Consider the following 21,542-nt stretch of genomic DNA (forward strand, 5'->3'; position numbering starts at 1 on the left):
ATGAATATCATATCACTTCTGAAGACAATATGATTTAATTGCTGGAGTTGCATCGATTACTTTTATGATGCCTTTATGTGATTTTTGGAGTTTGAAAGGTCTGGTCACCATTCAATTCCTATTTATGGGCCTATCGAGCTGAAAAGTTCTTAAAATCTTTGTTTGTGTTCTGAAGAAGAAAGAAAGTCATACACATCTGGGATGGCATGAGGGTGAGTAAATGATGAGAGAATTTTCATTTTTGGGTGAACTATCCCTTTAAATGCATTATTAATAATTATCAGAATAAACTAATTCTTCCACCAAATAATATTAATGGCTGTTAATGGTTGCCAAGCAATGTAGCTTGGCACATTAATATAGAATGTGCAGTCAAAGGTGTGCGATTGTAGTTATTTTACAATGGCTTTGATCGCCGCTCATCCAAAAAGAATTAAGAGTTGAAATTATACATTTTTTAATTCTTGTTTTAGTGTGACAGAGTTTCTGTATTCCATTTTTCCTTCTCCAAAATTGGAAATGTTTTTTGACAAGTAATGAAATGCAAAATCTAAAGGAGCTACAGGATGATTCACCATGTATTTCCATATTTCCTTTACAGAGGCCCCATCTGTGGTTGTCTCCCCTCAGATACAAAGCTTCTCTAGGGGGGCAGAGGTCCACATCTCCTGTTTGGTGTCTGGAGCCCCTCCTCCTAAGGTTTTCTGGAGCCATGGCAACATTTTTCTGTCCAACCATGATCGGTAGGCGACCAGCTCCCCCTCCCTTCTCCCACTATGCTTCTGTCTCTTTAACATCCACACAGAGTTTGAAATGGTTATCTTAGATCTACATTCCTGAGATGGATTTTTTTATACATTTCTGTTTGAGAATACTGTCCGTAAACCATCAGCAGTCTGAGATGTGGTCAACACATTAGAATTAATCTGGCATTGACGCTGTATTTTATTCAATTAGATGTCAGTTTGATGTAAAGAAAAAAACTTTTAAAATCATCCCACACAGAGTTTACTGTAATGTAATCATTATATCAACACTCAAAGTCTTGTGGCTAATATAACTCTTTTGTGTGGTTTCAGAATCAGTATATCTGAGTCAGGCACTCTTACAATCAGAGGAGCTGTCCCTGAGGACGCTGGAAACTATACGTGCCTGGCCACCAACGAGGCAGGCACAGCCTCCCAGTCTGTTACTCTCAGTTATGCAGGTGGGTGTGGGAATCAGTGGTTCCAATGATGGAAATGCTTTTACATTGTAAACCAGGCTTCAGCAATGTTGCCATTTTTTAGTTATAGCTTTGAATATAAAACTGAGAATAACTCTTAGAGCAACTTGACAGCATACGTTGTAAAGAATTGTGATTAAGGTGCTCTAAGTCTAGGCTTTAAGGGTTTTGGCAGACTTGTCAAATGGAATATGCCAGAGCTTCAGTATAGCAGATTATGGTAGCTTTTGCCATTAAAACATTTGTAGCTGGCATGTTTTAGTGAAAATTCCTCTGAATGTCATAATAAGTCCAACAGATAGAAGAGCAAAAGATAAGCAAAACTGCACATGCTAATAATCATTTTTTTCAAAGAATATATCTTTTCTTTTTTTCTCTCTCTCTGCCCATTGGCTATTTTTTTCTTGTTTTAAGCATAAATCAAGATACATTTAGTGTAGTTTATGCATAAAACAAGAAAAACATATTTGCTAATGGGATTCATTTGTGAATAGGCATGTACTTAAATTGTAACTCTAAAATGTACACTGTTGATTTTCTACAAGCAGAATAAATCAGAAATTGTTTTAATATACAGTAGTTAAGATATTATAAAATGCCAAAAGTTATTGGAATAAATGTAAATTGAGACATCCTTGGCCAATGTTTGCCAAGTTTCAAAAATAAATCTTTAACAATTATTTTACTCCATTAAAATTCAGTATATATAATTTTTTACCAATCATTATACACTTTGGGACCACAATAAAAAACAGATTTTCATTAAAGGTGCACTCAGCGATTCCTGAGAAACACTGTTGATATTCGAACTTAACTGCCAAATCAAACATACCCCTCCCTTCAGTTCTCCTTTGGAAGCTCCGCCCCCCCAAATTCATGCACGCGAGACGGTTTTACGCACACCAGCTCCAGACACTCACATCTCTCCTGCTACTAAATCTAACATCACAACAACAGCATATATGGGTTCTGTGAAGCATAGCAAAATGTATGTTACCCACCTATCGAGAAGGAAAAGAGAAACTTTCAAGCCTTTTATCTCTCAGAGGTCTCTCCACAACTGAAAAGCCTCGCCGATGTTGACGTGGCTCCTAGCCCTCGACTTATCATAATCCTTTTTTTTTTTTAGTTTATATTTGTCTTGGTCTGTTTCTCAGCCATTTGTCCTCCTTGGAGTTTAGAAAGTTTGCATCAGCCAGATTTGCCATCGCTCTTCTAATTAATTTGCCTCTCGCTCTGCCCCCACCCCCCATCCTGTGTACTCGCAAGAGCCACCCCCTGTTGCTGACTGGCTGGAGTAGTGTTGTGTGGATCAGTCTGTTCCACTTTGTTTTTGTCCCATTTACAGAGCCAGGGCTGTGTACAAATACTAGACAGAACAGACAGCTAGCAGACTGTGAGGAGATATTTGCATAATTTGACAAAAAGTGTATTGGATTAGAATTACTGAGTGCACCTTTAAGGCGGGTTTTTAGTGCCATTGTACATTAATCCAAAATGTATGCATTTTCAATAGTTTTCAATGTGGGTCAAAAATGACCTGAAGGACAGTAGGAGGGTTAAGAAAATTACATTCTTTGTAGTGTATACCAAGCCTATACAAAACAAAAGCCCATGCCAGTAATCTGTCACACATTAGACTAAATTCACTTGACAAAATAGTTCTTAAAGGTACTTTAAGCAATTTCAGCCATTTTTCTAATGTTCACTAGTTAACTCAACAACACAGAGACAGGTGTATTTTTTAGGAAATCTATTTCAGTGATAGTATGTATGTCAGGTAGTAGGCTGGGGCGTAGTGGGGATGGAAGAGGTGGGCATACATATATACAACCCCAATTCTGAAAAAGTTGGGACATAAACTTTATTTCATAAATTCACCCTTTTCTATATTGAAAGCACTATAACTACACATTATATGATGTTTTTCCTTGTGAATTTAATTGTTTTTTGAAAATGTACAGTAATTTCAAATCAGATGATTGCAACACGCTCCAAAAAAGTTGGGTCAGTCGAGTGTTCACCACTGTGTAACATCACCATTTCTTCTAATAACACTTATTAAGCATTTAGGCACTGCAGACACAAGTTTGTTAAGTTTACAAAGTGGAATGTTCCCCAATTCATCCATTATTTAGATCTTTAGCAGCACAGTTGTATGGGGTCTTTGTTGCTGTATGGTGTGCTTCATAATGCACCACTCATTCTCAATTGGAGATGGTCAGGACTTCAGGCAGGCCAATCTAGCACCCGCACTCTCTGCTCACACAGCCATGCACTTGTAATCCAGGCAGTATGTGGTTTGAAGTTGTTCTGCTGGAAAATGCAGGGATGTCTTTGGAAAAGTTGGTGCTGGATGGCAGTATATGCTGCTCCAAAATTTGTACATATCTGTCTGCATTCATGGTGTTCTCACAGATGTGCAAGTTACCCATGCCATGGGCACTGACACACCCCTGACCCATACAGACACTGGCTTTTGGACTTGATGCTGATAACAGCTTGGATGGCCCTTTTCCTCTTTGGCCCGGATAACACGACGGCTTTGTTTTTCAAAAGGTTTTTGAAATGTGGACTCTTCAGACCAAAAAAAAAAAAAGATCCACTGTTCTACTTTCCATCTAAGATGAGACCGAGCCCAGAGAAGTCGGCAGCACTTCTGGACAGTGTTGATGTATGGCTTCTGCTTTGCATAGTAAAGTCTTAACTTGCATCTGTGGATGCAGCGGCAAATGGTGTTGACTAACAAAGGTTTACTAAAGTTATCCCAAGCCCATGTTAATGATATCCATTACAGATGAATTATGTTTTTTAAGACAGTGATGTCTGAGGGATCAGAGATCACGCACATTCAGAAGTGGTTTTCATTTTGCCCTTTACACACTGAGATTTTACCATATTCCTTGAATTGTAAATATATTGTGCACTGTAGAAGGTGAAATGCACAAAATCCTTCCAATTTGTCTTTGGGGAACATTGTTCTCAAAGTGCTAGATTATTTGCTGAAGCATCTGTTGGCAAATTGACAAGTCTCGAATGATTCTTGATCTTGAAGGACTAGGCTATTTTTGGAGGCTCCTTATATACTATGACACAATTGTCTCACCTGTTTAACATCTCCCGTTTCACATCGCCTTGTTATTTCAACTCATCAAATTGTTATTAGTCTTAAATTGCCCGTCTCAACTTTTTTGGAGTGTGTTGTAATCATCTGATTTGAAATTACTGTACATTTTCAAAAAACAATTAAATTAAAAAGGAAAAATATCATATAATGTGTAGCTGTATAGCAAAGGGTGAGTATAATTTACAAATCACTCCTTTTTGTTTTTATTAGCATTTTTCTTACTGTCCCAACTTTTTTGGAATTGAGGTTGTATATACATATATATATATATATACAGTGTATATATAGAATGGGGAAAAATGTGATCTCAGTGATTTTGACCGTGGCATGATTGTTGGTGCCAGACGGGCTGGTTTGAGTATTTATGTAACTGCTGATCTCCTGGGATTTTCACGCACAACAGTCTGTAGAGTTTACTCAGAATAGTGCCAAGAACTAAAAAACATTCAGTGAGCGGCAGTTCTGTGGATGGAAACACATTGTTGATGAGAGAGGTCAACAGAGAATGGCCAGACTGGTTTGAGGTGACAGAAAGGCTACAGTAACTCAGATAACCAGTCTGTACAATTGTAGTGAGCAGAATATCATCTCAGAATGCACAACATGTCGAACCTTGAGGTGGATGGGCTGCAACAGTAGATGTAGATGCGAATGTCAATTTACTGTCGCAACACTCATGCTATTCGCAGATCAACATTTCCCTGTAACACTGGGAAAAGTCCCACCTCCTTCCTGAAACGGAAAATATCATTGGTTGGAAAATATCCTGAAAATATCCAGGCTGAAACAAATGTTCTGATTGGCTGTTCAGCTAAGTCTGACTGTTTATCTTGCCCATTTGAGTCCTGAATCCTGCCGTTCCATGTGCTTGTAAGTGTAGAATCTCTGTATAGTTTTTAAAATAAAAAATCCGCTCAATGGTGCTGCGACATTGGCTCAGTAGTTTGAAAAGTTGCAAGTCAAAAGCCCGCTTGTTGTTCTGGTGGCCTTTGATACATGCCATTTCTTATTTTAGGTTGGCATTAAAAACAAACAAAGAATCAAAATAAATATTTACATCACTTTTAACACAATGCTAATCGTGGAGCAGCAATACTGCTGCTGTCCAATATAGTTCATACAGTTGTATCTTTACCAAACTGTATTACACTAATACTTGAGGGCCTCTACAGATGCTCTAATGCTGTACAATAATGCTGAGTTTTAGATTTATTTCTTTTCTCTCTTGTTGTTGTCTCAGAGTCTCCAAGAATCTCGTTGGCACAGCAGGTGGTGATGGTTGTTTCTGGTGGAGATGCCACTCTAGAATGTCATGCCTCTGGCACTCCCCTTCCATTAGTAACATGGCATAAAGGTAAATACTGTCTCAAAGGATAATACTTGGGCCTTTAAGACACATAACTTTGATTCTTTATGTTCTTGATTAGTATTTCTTATGCATCCAAACTGTATTAGATTATGATAAGAATGCAGATGTAAGATCACCCCTCCCTTCAACAGAATGTTACTCATGAAATGAGAATATGCAAAAAATAAAAAATAAAACTTACTACAAGAAGTATTTTATATTTGACACTTTCTCAAACCAGTCAACAATCATGACATAAATTTCAGCTTCAAAGTATTACAAACTGAAGCAAGAAAGTACAAAAAGGCAAAGGTTGTAGACTGTGGACTTAAATTCTGTTATGTGGGAATGAATTACTTATCCTATAAATCAATGAAAATTGGATGATTTTTATTTCAAAATATTAAGATAATGTATACAAATCTACAAGTCGTTGTAGAAAAACTAACTTAAGTAAATCACAAGGCTTCATGAGAATGGGCGTTCACTGGTGAGCCACTAGTTACGTTTCTATAGTAACTGTGACTTCTCTGAATAGCTGATTATGGATAGTGTAGTTCTACACTCGGATTTCAGCATTTAATGAAATCACACTGACTTATTATTTTCTGTCTTATTTATTGTTATATTATTGTACAGCTAATTAGTAGGTCTGTCTTGAAATGTTTTTTACATTATTGTTAAAATAATCCCCTCCATTTTTTCCATTCTCTATGGATTTTTACTTCTGGAACCCTACACTTTATTGTGCTCTATTTATCTGTTCATTGATTCTTACACCATCCCTCTTCAGGGGATCTGGATCTTGGCACAGTGACATTTGCAGAGCAGGATGTTCATCATGGAACACTGCAGATCCGTGGGGTTCAGGAACTGGATGCTGGAGAGTATACCTGTGTGGCCACAAATACTGCTGGCTCCGCCTCTGCAGTGGTCATGCTACAGGTGGGAGGTGAGAACATAAGACCACAACTGATTTATATGTTACATCACTGTACATTTTAAATGGAACTGTTTCGTTTTACATGGGGGTTTATTTATTGAGCTCATTGTCTTAGTATTTCTATTGGTTTTCCAGAACTTTGAACCACATATAGTTCTTAGCATAAATCAAAAATCTTGAACAAAATGGTTTGATTTTAAGTAGAACACACCCATAAGCCCATGAGCTTCCAAAACACAAGTGGTTCCTGTATCCAAAGATCCCCCGCACTGTTGCAGTGTGTGAAATTTGGTTTCAATAACTTTGGAAAGGTTTCTTTAACACATCCGAACAGCATTCTCAGACTCCTGGTAGCGCATGGCCAGTTTATGAGCTGGCTTGAAAGACCCAGAGCCAGATCATAATTTTTATAATGAGCTTGCCTTAAGTCATAATGGCCACCCTACATAATGTGCAGTGGAATCCTGAATGTGAAGCTTTCACACATTTTGATATATATGTTTACAGGAAAGTGTAGCCTATATCTCATGCACTTCCAATAACTAGTCAGCATTTCTTAGGTTTTTCACTGGCTCATTTTAAATAGTCCTGCAGTGTGTGTTTTTATTTATTTTTGTATTTTTTTAAGTACTGATATTCCATTTATTCTCACAATTAATATGTAGTCATAAAAACTGCCTATAATAATAATAGAATTTGAAAAAAAAAAAAAAAGGTAAAATAACTTTAGATTAATTATATTGCATTATATAGCAAACTGCTTTAAAGAAAGCACATAGTAAATGAAACCATCACAACACATGTCCACAAGTACACGGGCAGACTATATTTGCAGGAATAGCGTGCGACTGGGTTCCAGAAGTAAAAATCCAATATATTTTTTCCAAAGGGGAATTGATTATTAATGATAACTTAGACTTACCTACCATGAGCTCCGAGGTTGTTAATGCTCCTGTAGAAGCCATCAGTCCCTGTTATTTCACCTTAACTTTAAAAAAAAAAGTCCTTTTTAAAAGCAGAATTTCTGGTGAAGAACTACACTGCCCATGAATCCTGAAGAGAAGGATCCATGAATCAGAGAATCATTGCCAACAAACTGCAACAAATGAGCTGTGTAGATACCGCCCACTCCCATGAAGCACTGCAAATAACGCAATTGAGTCGGTTTCCCTTCACTTTCGAAGTACTTATCCAAATATATTGCAATACATTTAAAATTATTGTTTATATTCTTATAATTAACAACTTTAAATCAATAGTTTTATATATTTCCATCGTTTTTAATTTGATTACGTCATTTGCAAGATTTCATTGGATTGTAGTTCATCCCCTCATTAAAGACGTTAAGTTCACAGTCTTTTACCTTCATCTTTTTGTCTGATTTACAAATACTTTTTTGCTTCAAACTATATCTTAAAATCCTGTAATTCACCTCAGAGCTGGTTGGTTTGGTTCATGGCCTATAACTCTTTTATGAAGAATTTTATAAAAACCCATGGAAGAAAAGAACAAGAAAAATCCTCAAAGTGGGCGGGCCCTGTTGCACTCCATTACAAAATTATCCACTATTTGCTTCAGTCCGCTTGTCTGAGTTCGTGGTTTTCAAAATAGTGGTGGGGATTTTGATGCATCTTCATTTTGATCACTTCAGGTTCAGAGACCATTTCTGCAGATTACATATTTATGCCAGCAGGTGCCGATAAATGAATGTATTTTATGTTATGAGTCATTGAATCATTGACTCAATGGGTTCATTAAAAAACACAGTCATTCACGACTGAAACAATGGAAGTAAATGAGAATGATTCATTCAAATTGTTCAGATTAATTCAAAAACACTGATTTGTTTACTAACGCCACTAGTTTGAAAGCAGAGTAGCATTTCAAAGAGCAGAGTTGAGCTTGATGCCATGGCTTCTTTTGGGACTATTTTCGCTGGTGAGAAATGAGGGGGCTAACTGGCAATATTTTGTCTGAAATGTAAGTTATTCAATATCATTTACTTGAACTCTTGTTTAAAAGCAGTATCACACATGCAGTCATGTTGTTTTTAAGATCAGCATGTGATATTCATAAAAGCAGCACTCTTGCTCATGTTATAAAAACGTCTCGCCCCTCAGAAGAGTAAAAGAATGCATGAAAAAGCTCATTATCTTTGTGAAAAATTTGATGACTATTGTGCAACCCTCTCCATTTTTTGCAGCTGCTCCAGGGTTCTCAGAGTTCCCTGTGGACATATTGGCCAGCATAGGTGATAACATTACTCTGCCGTGCATCGCCCATGGTTTCCCCACACCGTCTCTTACATGGCGACGCCAGGACGGACGGCCCATTTTTGGCAAGTTGTCTGGCCACATAGGCAACTCACAACTGCCTTCTGGTGCCCTACAGATTCAGAGTGAGTCACCATATCTGTCTTTTGAAAAAGATGTTTAGTGAGGTCAACCGTTAGTATAAACCCTTCCAGGGATTTAACTCCTAGTTAACAAATATACGTATGTTCTTAAAGCGTTTCCCAAAGTTACATTGTCACTGTGGGAATGTGAAAATGTCCAGTTTTCTTAATGTGAGTTGAATGCTATTTTTATTTATTGAGTACTAATAACATCAAAAGGATGTTCTGTTGACTGTATTTTAATGTTTGTTTTGTAACCTTCACATAATGTTAGCCAAAGTTGAACATTCCCTGTTAGGTGGGCTGAAATAGACCACCACGCAGCCCTGTTCCATCCACATGAGAATTGTAAATATGTTATTTTAGGTGTTGATATGCAGGGGAGGTGGTTCTGTATGGTGGTTCTGAAATAGAGGATATAGAAGCAGTTAACTGACAGCTTCTTCTCTCAGAGAGTGGGATGCGAGATCCTGATCTCTTCACCCTAGGCCCACTCAGGGGTTGGGTGGGGTAAGAAGTCAAACCACAGGCCTCTCGGGCCAGCACCAGAGCTTCTGGCAGAACAAGGAGCTGCATATGGACAAAGTAGACTTCTAAACGTTTATAGGCTACAGTGTTTTTATTGGACGGCAGTTACAGTATTAGTGTTGAGCTGTATGTGTGCTGTTGGCTGACATGGCTACTAAAAGCATAAGGAGCATATGGCTCTGTACCTACATGCCATTGTGTGTGTGTGTGTGTGTGTGTGTGTGTGTGTGTTTGTACTGTATAGTCTGTATGTGTGAAAATACATTTAGAGATGGAGACATTTTGGCTAATGCTTTAAATTTTCACTGACACAATGGATGCACAATTACAATTAAAGTGATTATTCCTGCACATATAGACATAGGAAAGAAAAATCTCAAATTAAATCTCTTGAATATCACAGCTGTTTCTCCCATACTGTTGCAAATTGTGCCTTTTCTCAGAAGTCTGCTGCTTCTTAGATTTTTCTCCTGAGAATTAGATCAGAAATCAGATTAGCCATGATACCAAAGTCTGAAATCAAAAGTCAGAGATTTCAATGTCAATGCAGATATGTCTCATCAAATTCTTCCAAGACCAAATTATCTTAGTTGTGCTACTCACATTAATTTGCTCTATATTCTTACACAACGCGATAAGATTCCAGTGACAAGCAATTTGTTGGTCCAAGGTGAATATGAAACTGCTGCGTGAAACGACATATTCACAGCCAAACAGATACTTGATGTTTAATGTACTTTTATGAGGAGCTGGATTTTAGACCAGTGAGAGTTCACAGTGGGCGGGACTACCTGGCATGATGCTGCAGAAGTCCAACCCTGCATCCGAAATTACATAATGTCAGAGTATTTATTGTATTTGATGAAGGATGCGCTTCTCGACCGGTAAAACAGTACATTCATTAGGTACTTTATGTATGTGAGTTATAATATAGATAGATTGGGGACATACAATACTTAATCCGGGACATGGATATTGACCCGTGACCTGAATAAATGACGTAATAACAACAGCCATGAAAATAATCTGCTCTGGGTTTGTTAAACAAGCACCATTTAAGCACAAGGAACAACATTCTTGGTATATATCACTTATAGTTGAAAAAGCTCTCCAACTCGTGGTTCACCGTTGTTCTTTTAAATCCAGCATTTTGAACGGGATGTCTCCTCAGCTCCCGAGGTATTATGGTATTGTAATGTGTCTATCTGATCAGCACTTCAGAATCTCCCCATAAATAGTAGGTCATCGGGGGATTTCTCGCTTACTGTTTTACGAATACTGAGGATTTGGACATACTACTGCATCAGCATACTGTTTTTGGCATAGTAGGGAGGTATGGAAATTTTGTGTATTCAGTGATTCCCACAGGATTTTGTGAGACTGTGGTGGGTGGCCTCAGATCCTCTAGTGGGGTCCGGGGGCATGCTCCCCCATAAGAAATTTTTTTACATTCGAAAGTTAATCTGGTGCATTTTGAGAGCAAATTTATGAGGCTTGACCAATGAAGAACTTTGTGCTCTTGTAAACAATTTTGTGCTGTAGTTGTAATTTAATCATAAACACATTGATTGTATAGATATGAATGGTGAAGACACGGCAAAATAGTCACACCCACAGAGCATGGTAAACGAGACGGAGTTTAATGCAGTTCAAAAACTGAACTGAAACTTCTCTGACCTACTGCCCCTTTCTCTGCTGTCAAAATCACCTGCTGTCCCTCCCTCAGGGGAGGCTGTCTCCCCTGCTGCCCATATGGGAACTACCTGCCCTGCTGCCCTTCTCTGAATGTCTGTCCCCCTATGAGAGTCAGCTGAGGCTGTCTCTCCTGCTGCCCCTGCTGTCTCTTCTGCTACCTGGAGAAGCTGTCTCTTCTGCTACAAAGAAACAAGTAACATTAAAATTCCACTGTTACTCCAGTGTATGTCTTGACAAAAGCCTATGAAGAATCTGTATGGCTATTGACTTGCCATCTAACTATGCTTATTATCCTAGCTAGCTACCTCTGTAGCTGTTTCTTCCTCATCTGGTGGTGGATTTCACTCTCTCGTATTGAAATATTTAAAAATGCTCATGATCTGAAAATCAAGGGTACAAATATTAAGCTTAAAACAGCAGCGTTACGTCAACTTGATTAGTTGACATTACAAATAGCCTAACGTTACATCAGGGCTCAACGTTAAGCATTGTCCTCCGGACAAGTAAATTGGTCAATCACTTGTCCAAGTAAAAAAGTTATTTGTAGACATTTAAGTTAAATGCTCAAGTAACATGTCAAAGTGTCTGTTGTATGTTTCCTAAAATTACGACCAATGCCCAACCTAATAGTGTACCTATGCTATCAACTAATTTCTCTGCGACAGAAATGTAAACTGCATGGGAGGATGCTATTGTCATATGATAATTATTTTATGTTATGTATGGTAGTCAAATAAAGAAACGCCTCAATTGCCATCAGTAACAGCAGGGATGCGCACACTTCTATGGAATGAGACCTACTTTTTCATCATGTTATTGCAGCAAGATCTACCATGTACAATAAAGGCTATACATTATCACAATACCAAAATTTCAGTAGTCTGTAGTGAAATTTGACGATTCTCAATACCAGCTTCAGTACCACAACAAATAATAACACTAACTAATTTGTTAATTATGGAAGAATGGTTCTTAATTATTCAAGACTAGAAAACAGTCAGTAATAAAATAACAATAAAAAACAGCAATGATTAGAAATAGATTAAAATAATAAAACAAACTAAGAAAATTCAGTGCTTTTTAAACAGCTTTAAAAGTTTTTAACAGCAGTAGGCTATCAAGCATTCAAGTAAACGTTCAGAATAAAATGCAACATAAAACTACTACTGGTCTTTACTGTATGATTATTATACATTAATACTTTTTAAACTATTAAAGTTACCCAGTCAAGAGCAGTGAGTGTTTTCTGGTTTTCTTGTTATGGTTGTTTGATTATTATAATGACACACTAGACGGCAGCAGGTCTATTAGCTTACATTTACACTTAAAAGTCTGAAATTTAAAACAAATCCACTTTTTTCTCCACTGTTTATGTTCACTTTAGACATAACTCATTGTGTTTGCATGAATACCTCACCAAGATGGGCATTTTGGCAGAATTTTGAAATGTATTTGACCGTTCAGGTGTGCATTACCACGAGCATTTTCGGAACACATGTGCATGTTCAGCACACACACAAACACCGCCTGTCAATCAAACAGGGTGCAGCTGTTACTAGATCACTAGCGGATTATAAAATTATACACTCTGGATTATTTTCAAAAGCAGAAACAAAATATGAACTTTCTAATAAGTGCAGACAGGTGGAGCAGACTCAGACGTGCCTGTGACATGGTATGGAGCGGACTCAGACGTGGCTGTGACATGGCGTGGAACAGACTCAGACGTGGCTGTGACATGGCGTGGAGCTGACTCAGACGTGGATGTGACATGGCGTGGAGCAGAATCAGACGTGGCTGTGACATGGCGTGGAACAGACTCAGACGTGACTGTGACATGGCGTGGAGCTGACTCAGATGTGGCTGTGACATGGGGTGGAGCGGACTCAGATGTGGATGTGACATGGCGTGGAGCGGACTCAGACGTGGCTGTGACATGGCGTGGAGCAGACTCAGATGTGGCTGTGACATGGCGTGGAGCAGACTCAGACATGGCTGTGACATGGCATGGAGCAGACTCAGACGTGGCTGTGACATGGCGTGGAGCAGAATCAGACGTGGCTGTGACATGGCGTGGAGCTGACTCAGACGTGGCTGTGACATGGCATGGAGCAGACTCAGACATGGCTGTGACATGGTGTGGAGCAGACTCAGACGTGGCTGTGACATGGCGTGGAGCAGAATCAGACGTGGCTGTGACATGGCGTGGAACAGACTCAGACGTGGCTGTGACATGGCGTGGAGCTGACTCAGACGTGGCTGTGACATGGGGTGGAGCGGACTCAGACGTGGATGTGACATGGCGTGGAGTGGACTCAGATTTTACTGTGACATGCCGTGGAGTGGACTCAGGTGTAGCAGACTCGAAAGCCGGAACTGGGATTCCTCCCACGTGTAATCTCTGGTCTCTGGCAATTCCCTCCACTGGCGTGTTGTGAGTCCGATACTGTATATGGTTTTTAAGGTGGCATCATCAAATCCAGTGTGGATGGCAACGGTGGAGAAGAAGTGGGAAAACTCCCTTATAGATAAGTCCACCTGGCTTAGTTGCACGAAATAAGCTGCTAGATCCATTTTGCAGTCAGTTGTTCTGTTACGTTTGGAAGGAAGTCACGAGAGCTGGATCTAGGTGCGGCGAAACAGTATTTAATAAAATAAACAAAGTACAGAATAACGAGGTAAACACAGGAACAAAAGAAACAGCCACAAATGGTACTGGTCATACACAGGAGGTCAAAACACATAACAACTGACAAAGACTAAGCAAACAACAGGGCATTATATACACAATGGGTAATGAGTAAATGAAAGACAGGTGAAATCCATCTAGGGCAGCTGTCAGTGATGAGGGCAGGGAATTATGGGAAGTGTAGTCCGGGAGGAACAGATGAAGGGAGAAACACAAGGCAAACAACAGAGAATCATAACAACAGTAATACCAAACACTTGACCCTCCTTGTTTGGTTTCATTTTTTTTTTCATTTTTTTTTTTTTTTATTATTTGTTTTTGTAATAAGCCTTTAATTTTTGGTATGCCACTGAAACAGGAAATCTTTAAAAACACCTTCAGAGCTTAAAGGGTTAAACCGAAGATATAAAATGTGAAATTAAAAATTAATCTGTTTTCTTCAGTTAGCTAACAAGCTAAACAGTTAGCCTATTAGGTTAGCATACCGCTAGCCAATTAGCCTGCTAGTTAAACAGTGGTACAGCTTCTTAATTTTCATCACGTTTCTCCTCATTGTCACCACCTAGTGATAACACGGTTTGATTGTATTCAATAGCACTTTTAAGTTGCGGAATATTTAATAATTTAAGGACTTTTATTTTTTTAATCTTTGTGGTTGGGGTTAGGTTTAGGAGTAGTTGTAGGTTTTTTGCAATAATCACAACAAACACAGTGTATGAATGTGACATCCAACTGTTGCAAGACTTCATCATTTTGTCGTTTTTTTGTAGTGGCTGTGCCTTGTAGTAGTCTTGCAGCATACAGGCAGACTCTGCAAGCCAGCCGTCACTTAGGGCAAAAACTCAGATTTACATGGAATACATACTTGTTTATCTTTTGTTGCCTTATCGACTCAAGTTTTCCTAAGGCATTTTGGTAGAAAAGTTACAGTTATTACTTAAATGAAACATAACTGAAAGCTCCATGAGCTACAAAAGAGCAACCTCTGATAGAAAAAAAATTTCCTCTGGATAACACTGCATTACACACACTCACATTCAAACATTGATTTATAATGAGACATAATAATTTACACTATTATCATGTATCCAGTGTCTCTCTACGGATCATTTCAGTGTATTGTAATGTATCATTTCAACAGCTGCCAATATGTGTGCAAAGGCTGAAATGACTGCTATACGAATTCCACCCATGCAAAGATTTTATGAGATCTTAGCAACAAACTCATTACAATAGCTTCATTGTTTTATCAGATGGATAGTTGAATGCATAATGCTCTCAAACAAAAATGAATTGCCACAAATTAAGCCTGAACTATCATCACAATGGAATTAACAACTTTGTTGTACTGTAAATACAAACAAATCAGCATTCCCATAAATTCTTACACTCTCTAGTCCAAAGGCGCCAACCACGCCAAGAAATGAATGGGCTTTGCGCAAATCTAAAAACATTTAGGTCTTTCAGTTTTGATTATTTATTTCTGTAACAAACATGTAGATGTACGTCATTATAAAGCATTAAAAATATAACAATAAAATGTGGTTTTAGGGATCACTTTTAAATATCCTCGGTAGCATGGTTTTTATCAGAGAACTTCAGATAAATTATATTTATATTAGAAATTTATATTATATTGTATATTGTATATATTTATTATTATTTTGTTATTATTACTAGTACTCGGCACTTTATTTTAAATTATTTTTATTGTTATTTGTTACTGCTTAATTATTATTATTATTATTATTATTATTTTCTCATTACTCATTGTGTGTATTGATACAGACAGCCTTGCCAATAAAGTATTTTAAATTGGAATTGAAATTCGAGAACTTTTGAAAAATATGTTTAGAAATTAACAACTTTATCTATGTTGCTGTATGACATCTAAGTGTGTTGAGAAGAGTAAGTAAAATCTTGATAGTAGCCTATTATTTGTGTGCATTGTTAAACTAGTCATATTGCTGGCTGAATATTTGTTTCGCCGGTTGTTGTCATCCTCCATTTAGCCATTATATTTTGTATCCCATTAACATTAATAACTGAAACAGCAAATTATTATTAAGCTTAATACTATGTTAATGACTTATGTATGAAATTCTATGGCATGTTTATGAGTGTCATAACACAAGAGTCCTGTACATTATAAACAGCATGGCCCCGTTTTTCCCTCTCCAGGTGTTTGGGTCGATGATGAGGGTGTGTATGTTTGTGAGGTCAAAAACCAGTTTGGATCCCTCAAGGCACACGCCAGAGTCACTGTTACTGGCTTAGGTACATAATATGTATTGTTCTCCTAACAAATTTGACAAATATTTTCACCATAAACTCCAAAAGCATGGCCTTTGTTGTGATTTCACTTTAACACATTTTTATTTGAACAGAACCACCATTATTAGCTGAAGGTGCACCAATTGTCACAACTACAATCGGTCAGCCTTTGAACATTCCCTGTATGTTATTAGACGGAATTCCTCTTCCTGAAAGAGTCTGGAAACACAATGGAAAACAAGTGAGTGACAAAAGACACATACAGCATCTGTAACAAATGCAGGTGTAATTAAAGGAGCACTCAGTATTTATTTTCTTATTAAAAGTTTTCCCCTTAAGAAATAAGTAGTCCTTTTGAAAATATATTTATTAAAATCACATACACTCACATCATGAGATGAAAACTCCTGTCATATCAGTATAATAAAATCTGTTTTATTTTACATGGACCGGGTTACCTTAGGGGGGCTGCCATGTTGTTTATTGTGTTTATTGTCTTTATAATCCTGTCTTTAGGTGCGTATGGGTGGGAGAGTCTTTCTAAGGAGTGACGGCAGTCTACACGTGGATAGAGCCATACCAGAAGATGCTGGGACATACGTTTGCACCGCTATAAATGTAGCAGGATCTGCCAATATTACAGTCAAAGTGGAAATTCATGGTTTGTGGACAGGATCTAATTATGACTGAGAATTACTGCTAATCATATTTGTCATGCTATGGTAAGCTGCACTGTGAGAACTGGTCAATAATGAGATAATAGAGGAAGAATGATGGACAGCTATATGCATGCACCATTATTTATCCTATAGCTGATATCAAAATACACAATAAATCAGTTTCAGACAATCCCTAGAGATTTGTATATTTAGTTATTCAATGTTTATCTACTCATATAGCTCAAAATAAAGTCAGCTCATCTAGTCCGTAATGCAGCTAATATTAGAGTTATATTTAGGAGTGGTAAGTTTCTGGATTCCTTGTGAAGTATCTTTGGCAAAGATCTAATTGTGAACTGCAGGTTGTTAAGGAAGTGAGCAGCTGTTATTTTGACCTACTTTTGCAGCCCCTCCCGATATCAAGGCTGGTCCACTGCACTACATAGCCAATGAGGGCACGCCCATCTCCATGTCCTGTGAAGCAAGTGGGGTGCCCACACCCACCGTTGTCTGGTCTAAGGTACATTATCCTGATTCCCTTACTTTACTCCCTCTTTTACGTAACCGTGCTTTTGGCTGTCACCATACAGGTAGTGAAAGACAGCAGTAGCACTGTGTTAAACTGGAATAATTTAGGATAATGGAGTTTAAGAGATGTGCTGAAGCAGCCCATTTATCTTATGATGCATCACTTTCTCAATCGCATTTGAAACTAATGCAAGCTCACATCTGCCTGCCCCTGTCACGGCGAGTTAATTTTTCCAGCACCTTGTTTCAGAACACGATAGATTGTTCGTGTATTGTCTGCAGAATCCACTTGAGGCATGTAAATTGCTTTTCTGGTCACATGAAACAAGGTCTGCTAAAGCCATCTTGTTTTCAGCTAAACGAGGTGGGCAATACGCATAGGAAATTCCTGATTCCTAGTAACTTGAGAATCATCTTCAGAGATTTTGCTGCTCTGTTGAGATTTTGGAGTGGATATGCATTCCAGTCTCCCCATCCAATCAACATGCTTGTTTCAGGGCTTTTAGGTTGTTTGCCATCTCCTTTTCTCCCCAGGGTCGAGATCCCTCAACCAGGACTGTGTCAGCACCTCTTGCAGAAGCTGACGGAAGTCTATACATCCCCAGTCCAACAGCTAAAGATGCGGGGGTCTACGTCTGCACTGCTACCAGCGCAGTGGGCTACACTAGCAGAGAGATGCATCTAAGTGTTTACAGTAAGGAATGCCACGAATGACTTTAAACTTTCCACTCAGTTCACATCTACAAGAGTGATCCTTGTAATGTTCCTTAAATGTATATAGAGAAATAATTTTTGATAATTTAAAACACAGTATTTAAGTATTTTCTACCTGTATTCCTCTAACTTCACATGTACATGGTGCTGGCAAACCTAAAATCACTAATTTCAATAGCCAAACCAATAATTGTTGGTGCCAATGGGACACAGACAATGGTTAAAATGGCAGCTGAGGTTGGATCTGAGATCATCCTTCCATGTGAAGTTCATGGAAGTCCTACCCCTCTGGTGACTTGGAGCAGAAATGGGCAGCCCATCCCTTCTGTCACAGCCTGGTAATAATTTTTTTTTTTCAATCCTTTCGACACCCCATTGATTACATACATTCACTAAGACAACTATAACACATACCTTACTCATTTACACTACCATTCGGACACACTATAATAATAGTTCAGTCATCAAAACTATGAAATGGAAGTATGGGAATTGAATGTAATGTAAATGTAGTGACAAAAATCAAACCTATCTTATTTTTTTTATCTATTTCATAGTAGCCTCCTTTTGCCTATATTACAGCTGTGCACACTCTCTCGCATTCTCTCAACGAATTTCATGAGGTGCCACCTGGGATGCTTTTTAAACAGCATTGTTCCCATTTAGCTTTGCACTTGTTGGCTGCATTTCTTTTACTATCCAGTCAAACTTGTCCACCCACCTGTCCAACCATCAGTCCGAGCTAGCTAGTTACTAAGCGAGCTAGCTAGCTAGCTAGCTAGAAAGTGAACGAGATAGCTAGCTAGCTTGTTAATAAGTACGTTCAGTCAAGTGCACTTTAAAATGTTTTTTGAGGTAACCTAAAAAAATGTGCTACCTCTGGTAACATCTACAGTAAATTAACTGGTTTTATTCAGTTAAAAAGCATTATTTAATATGAAATTAATCTACATTTACCTAACAGGAGTCCAAACTTTTATCACAATAATTGATGAAACACGATAGAGAAGGATTGCTAGTCTTCTTTGTCTAAATATTTAAAATAGTTTGCACAGCCTTTGTTTGTAGAATGATTTTATTATAGTACATAATAAATTGCACAAATATGTTCTTGATGAGTGATGAAGTTTTCTTGCTGTGAAGGAATGGGCCCTGATGATGTTATGTAGCCATCTATAAAAGGCTTCAGCTGTGTTAAAATTCACCCCAGTTGACTTGCCTTACCTCATACTAACTCTGACTCCATCCACAACAGCGCCATTAGTGCTCTGATATGAACATTCACATTAAATCTTGATGTGTTGACATTACCTGATGGTTTACATTTATATGGCTTAACTGGAAATAAATTTGATCTGCTATGATGCAGGTATCTTGTCTCAGCACTAATCTCATGTTTTAAAAGTTTCGGATAATAAAATTGTGCAACATCCATATAGATCACTTTAGAGACCATAGCTCATTCAGAAGTACAGTGATGTAACGTGGCAACGGATCTGTAGCTGAGATTTTCTCAAACTACAATTTTGTCACCATTAATCCACCCTTGTGTCATTCCATTATGTTAAGGTATAGCATAATGTCTTTTTAACCCCAGTCATTATGAAAGTATTTTTGAGTCATACCTACCTGTACCAATCACTTGAGTTGCAAGGTGTAGAATCACATCTGGTTGACTGGAAAACAGATGTTGAGTTAATTATATTGAGGTTGACACATTTGCTAAACTTCATTGGCTCTAGATACTTTCAATCTTACTTACAGTCCTGGTCAGGGTGAAGTCACAATAAACTGGTAAACTGATGATGGCAGCTGAGCAGGGGGTGAGGGCAGAAGTTGAGGATCAGAGCAAGCATGCTGGGTTTTTGTAGACGCCGGAGCACTGACGGTATTAGTCAAAGGGATGCAGTAAATAAGTATTGCAGGGATGTAAGGATGACAGCTGTAGGATTAGGTAATGTGACTAGGTTGTAGGATTAGGTTGTCTGTAAAAGTGGAGAATTACTGGAATGGTGAGGCAGTGTTTTTCCTAGTAAGTCAAGGAATGAGAACTGTGAAAGTGTGTGCATGTCTGTGACTGCGTCTGAGACCAAATCCTTGCTCACTCAAAAATATATTATTAAAATTTAGGCATTTACAATTTTTTAAGCGTTACGCAAATGTAATTGTGTAATAAAATACAATTTTAAAAATGTACATATTTTAAGTTTTATTAATTTAATTTGGTTAAAGAATACACAATTTAATTTGCTGGAAAAAAATTATGAAACTGAAATGTGTAAATCTTAAAAATAGGCTAATATATACTGTATAAATCATTATTGCCTTGTTGCCTTCCTACCTTCAAATACTGCCTGTGAAGGAAGCATTTAACAGCTTTCGGACAGACTTTGCGTATGTGTTTTGAGTGATAGTCACAGAGGAAGAAGTGTAGCCTGTGTAATGTTTACATCTCCAGGAGCTTCCTGTCTCATAAAACAGCACGTCGACATCTCTGTCATCTTGCCTGACGAGAATAACACACCACAGCAGAGACATCTGCTGCACAGGAAAGGAGATTGTGTGTGAAAAGTGTGTATAATCTAGATATAGAATGGCTTTAGGGATGTTGGGGGCAAATTATTTTATTACCATAACAATGTTAGTGAAAAGAATTTCAGAAATTCTTATTTGGTATGTCACTCTTTTGCTTTTGAGCTGGCATGGACTCCACATGATTTAAGAATGTTCTAAGTAAATTCAAATAAATTTGCTTATTTAATTAGTGACCTAGAAATTATTATTGCTCTTTCTTTCTTTCTTTCTTTCTTTTATTCCGTTTTCTTTCATTTATTCCATTTTCCTTCTATCCTTCTTTTGTTCTTTTATTCTATTTTTGACTTCTTTCCTTCTTTCCTACATTCTATTTCCTTCTTTTTCATTCTTGCTTTATTTCCATCCTTTTTTCTTTCTTTCTTTCTTTTCTTCCTCCTTTCTTTTTCTTTTAATTCTTTCTTCCTTCTTTCCTATTTTCTTTCATTTTTCTTTCCTTTTTTCTTTCATTCTTTCTTTCTTTCTTTCTTTCTTTCTTTCTTACTTTCTTTACCTCTGATTACACCTAATTATCCAAACTCAAAATTTGCAAGCGTGCACATGTGTTTCTGTAAGAGCAAATTATGTTGTTTATTTGTTTGTTTTATAATGGGTTCAGCTGGTCACATTTTGTACACCTATGAGCTTGTTTCTACTTGAATAAGAATAATTTGACATAGAGTTTTGTGTCCACTGAGGTTGAGGACAGATTGATTATGGACAATAGACCAGTGGTATTTAATTACAGTATCTCTACATTTTCTTCCCAGCAATGGTGCAAACAGTTAGATCTTACCCTGTTTAGTAGCCAGTATGTTATATAGCACATACAGGTATGCTGTTTCA

At 37.8% G+C, this 21,542-nt stretch overlaps 1 protein-coding gene and 1 long non-coding RNA gene across 2 annotated transcripts in view; one reads left to right on the forward strand and one right to left on the reverse strand.

The window, feature by feature from the left end:
• hmcn2 (hemicentin 2) overlaps nucleotides 1-21,542 on the forward strand; it is a 110,165-nt gene that overhangs the window by 26,561 nt on the left and 62,062 nt on the right. The window contains exons 12-22 of the mRNA XM_051654029.1: nucleotides 602-743; nucleotides 1,080-1,207; nucleotides 5,593-5,706; nucleotides 6,494-6,652; nucleotides 8,847-9,041; nucleotides 16,132-16,227; nucleotides 16,338-16,465; nucleotides 16,741-16,885; nucleotides 17,291-17,403; nucleotides 17,946-18,105; nucleotides 18,304-18,463. Coding sequence (XP_051509989.1) covers nucleotides 602-743; nucleotides 1,080-1,207; nucleotides 5,593-5,706; nucleotides 6,494-6,652; nucleotides 8,847-9,041; nucleotides 16,132-16,227; nucleotides 16,338-16,465; nucleotides 16,741-16,885; nucleotides 17,291-17,403; nucleotides 17,946-18,105; nucleotides 18,304-18,463 — 1,540 coding nt within the window. The remainder of the gene's footprint in view (nucleotides 1-601; nucleotides 744-1,079; nucleotides 1,208-5,592; nucleotides 5,707-6,493; nucleotides 6,653-8,846; nucleotides 9,042-16,131; nucleotides 16,228-16,337; nucleotides 16,466-16,740; nucleotides 16,886-17,290; nucleotides 17,404-17,945; nucleotides 18,106-18,303; nucleotides 18,464-21,542) is intronic.
• On the reverse strand, nucleotides 16,341-20,537 carry LOC127415338 (uncharacterized). Its single transcript, XR_007892938.1, has 4 exons — nucleotides 20,467-20,537; nucleotides 19,888-20,007; nucleotides 19,755-19,801; nucleotides 16,341-16,443 (listed from the first exon to the last, which is right to left on the reverse strand). It is a non-coding gene; the product is annotated as an uncharacterized LOC127415338 (long non-coding RNA).

This window comes from Myxocyprinus asiaticus, chromosome 24, assembly GCF_019703515.2.
Source record: "Myxocyprinus asiaticus isolate MX2 ecotype Aquarium Trade chromosome 24, UBuf_Myxa_2, whole genome shotgun sequence".
Classification (NCBI taxonomy): domain Eukaryota; kingdom Metazoa; phylum Chordata; class Actinopteri; order Cypriniformes; family Catostomidae; genus Myxocyprinus; species Myxocyprinus asiaticus.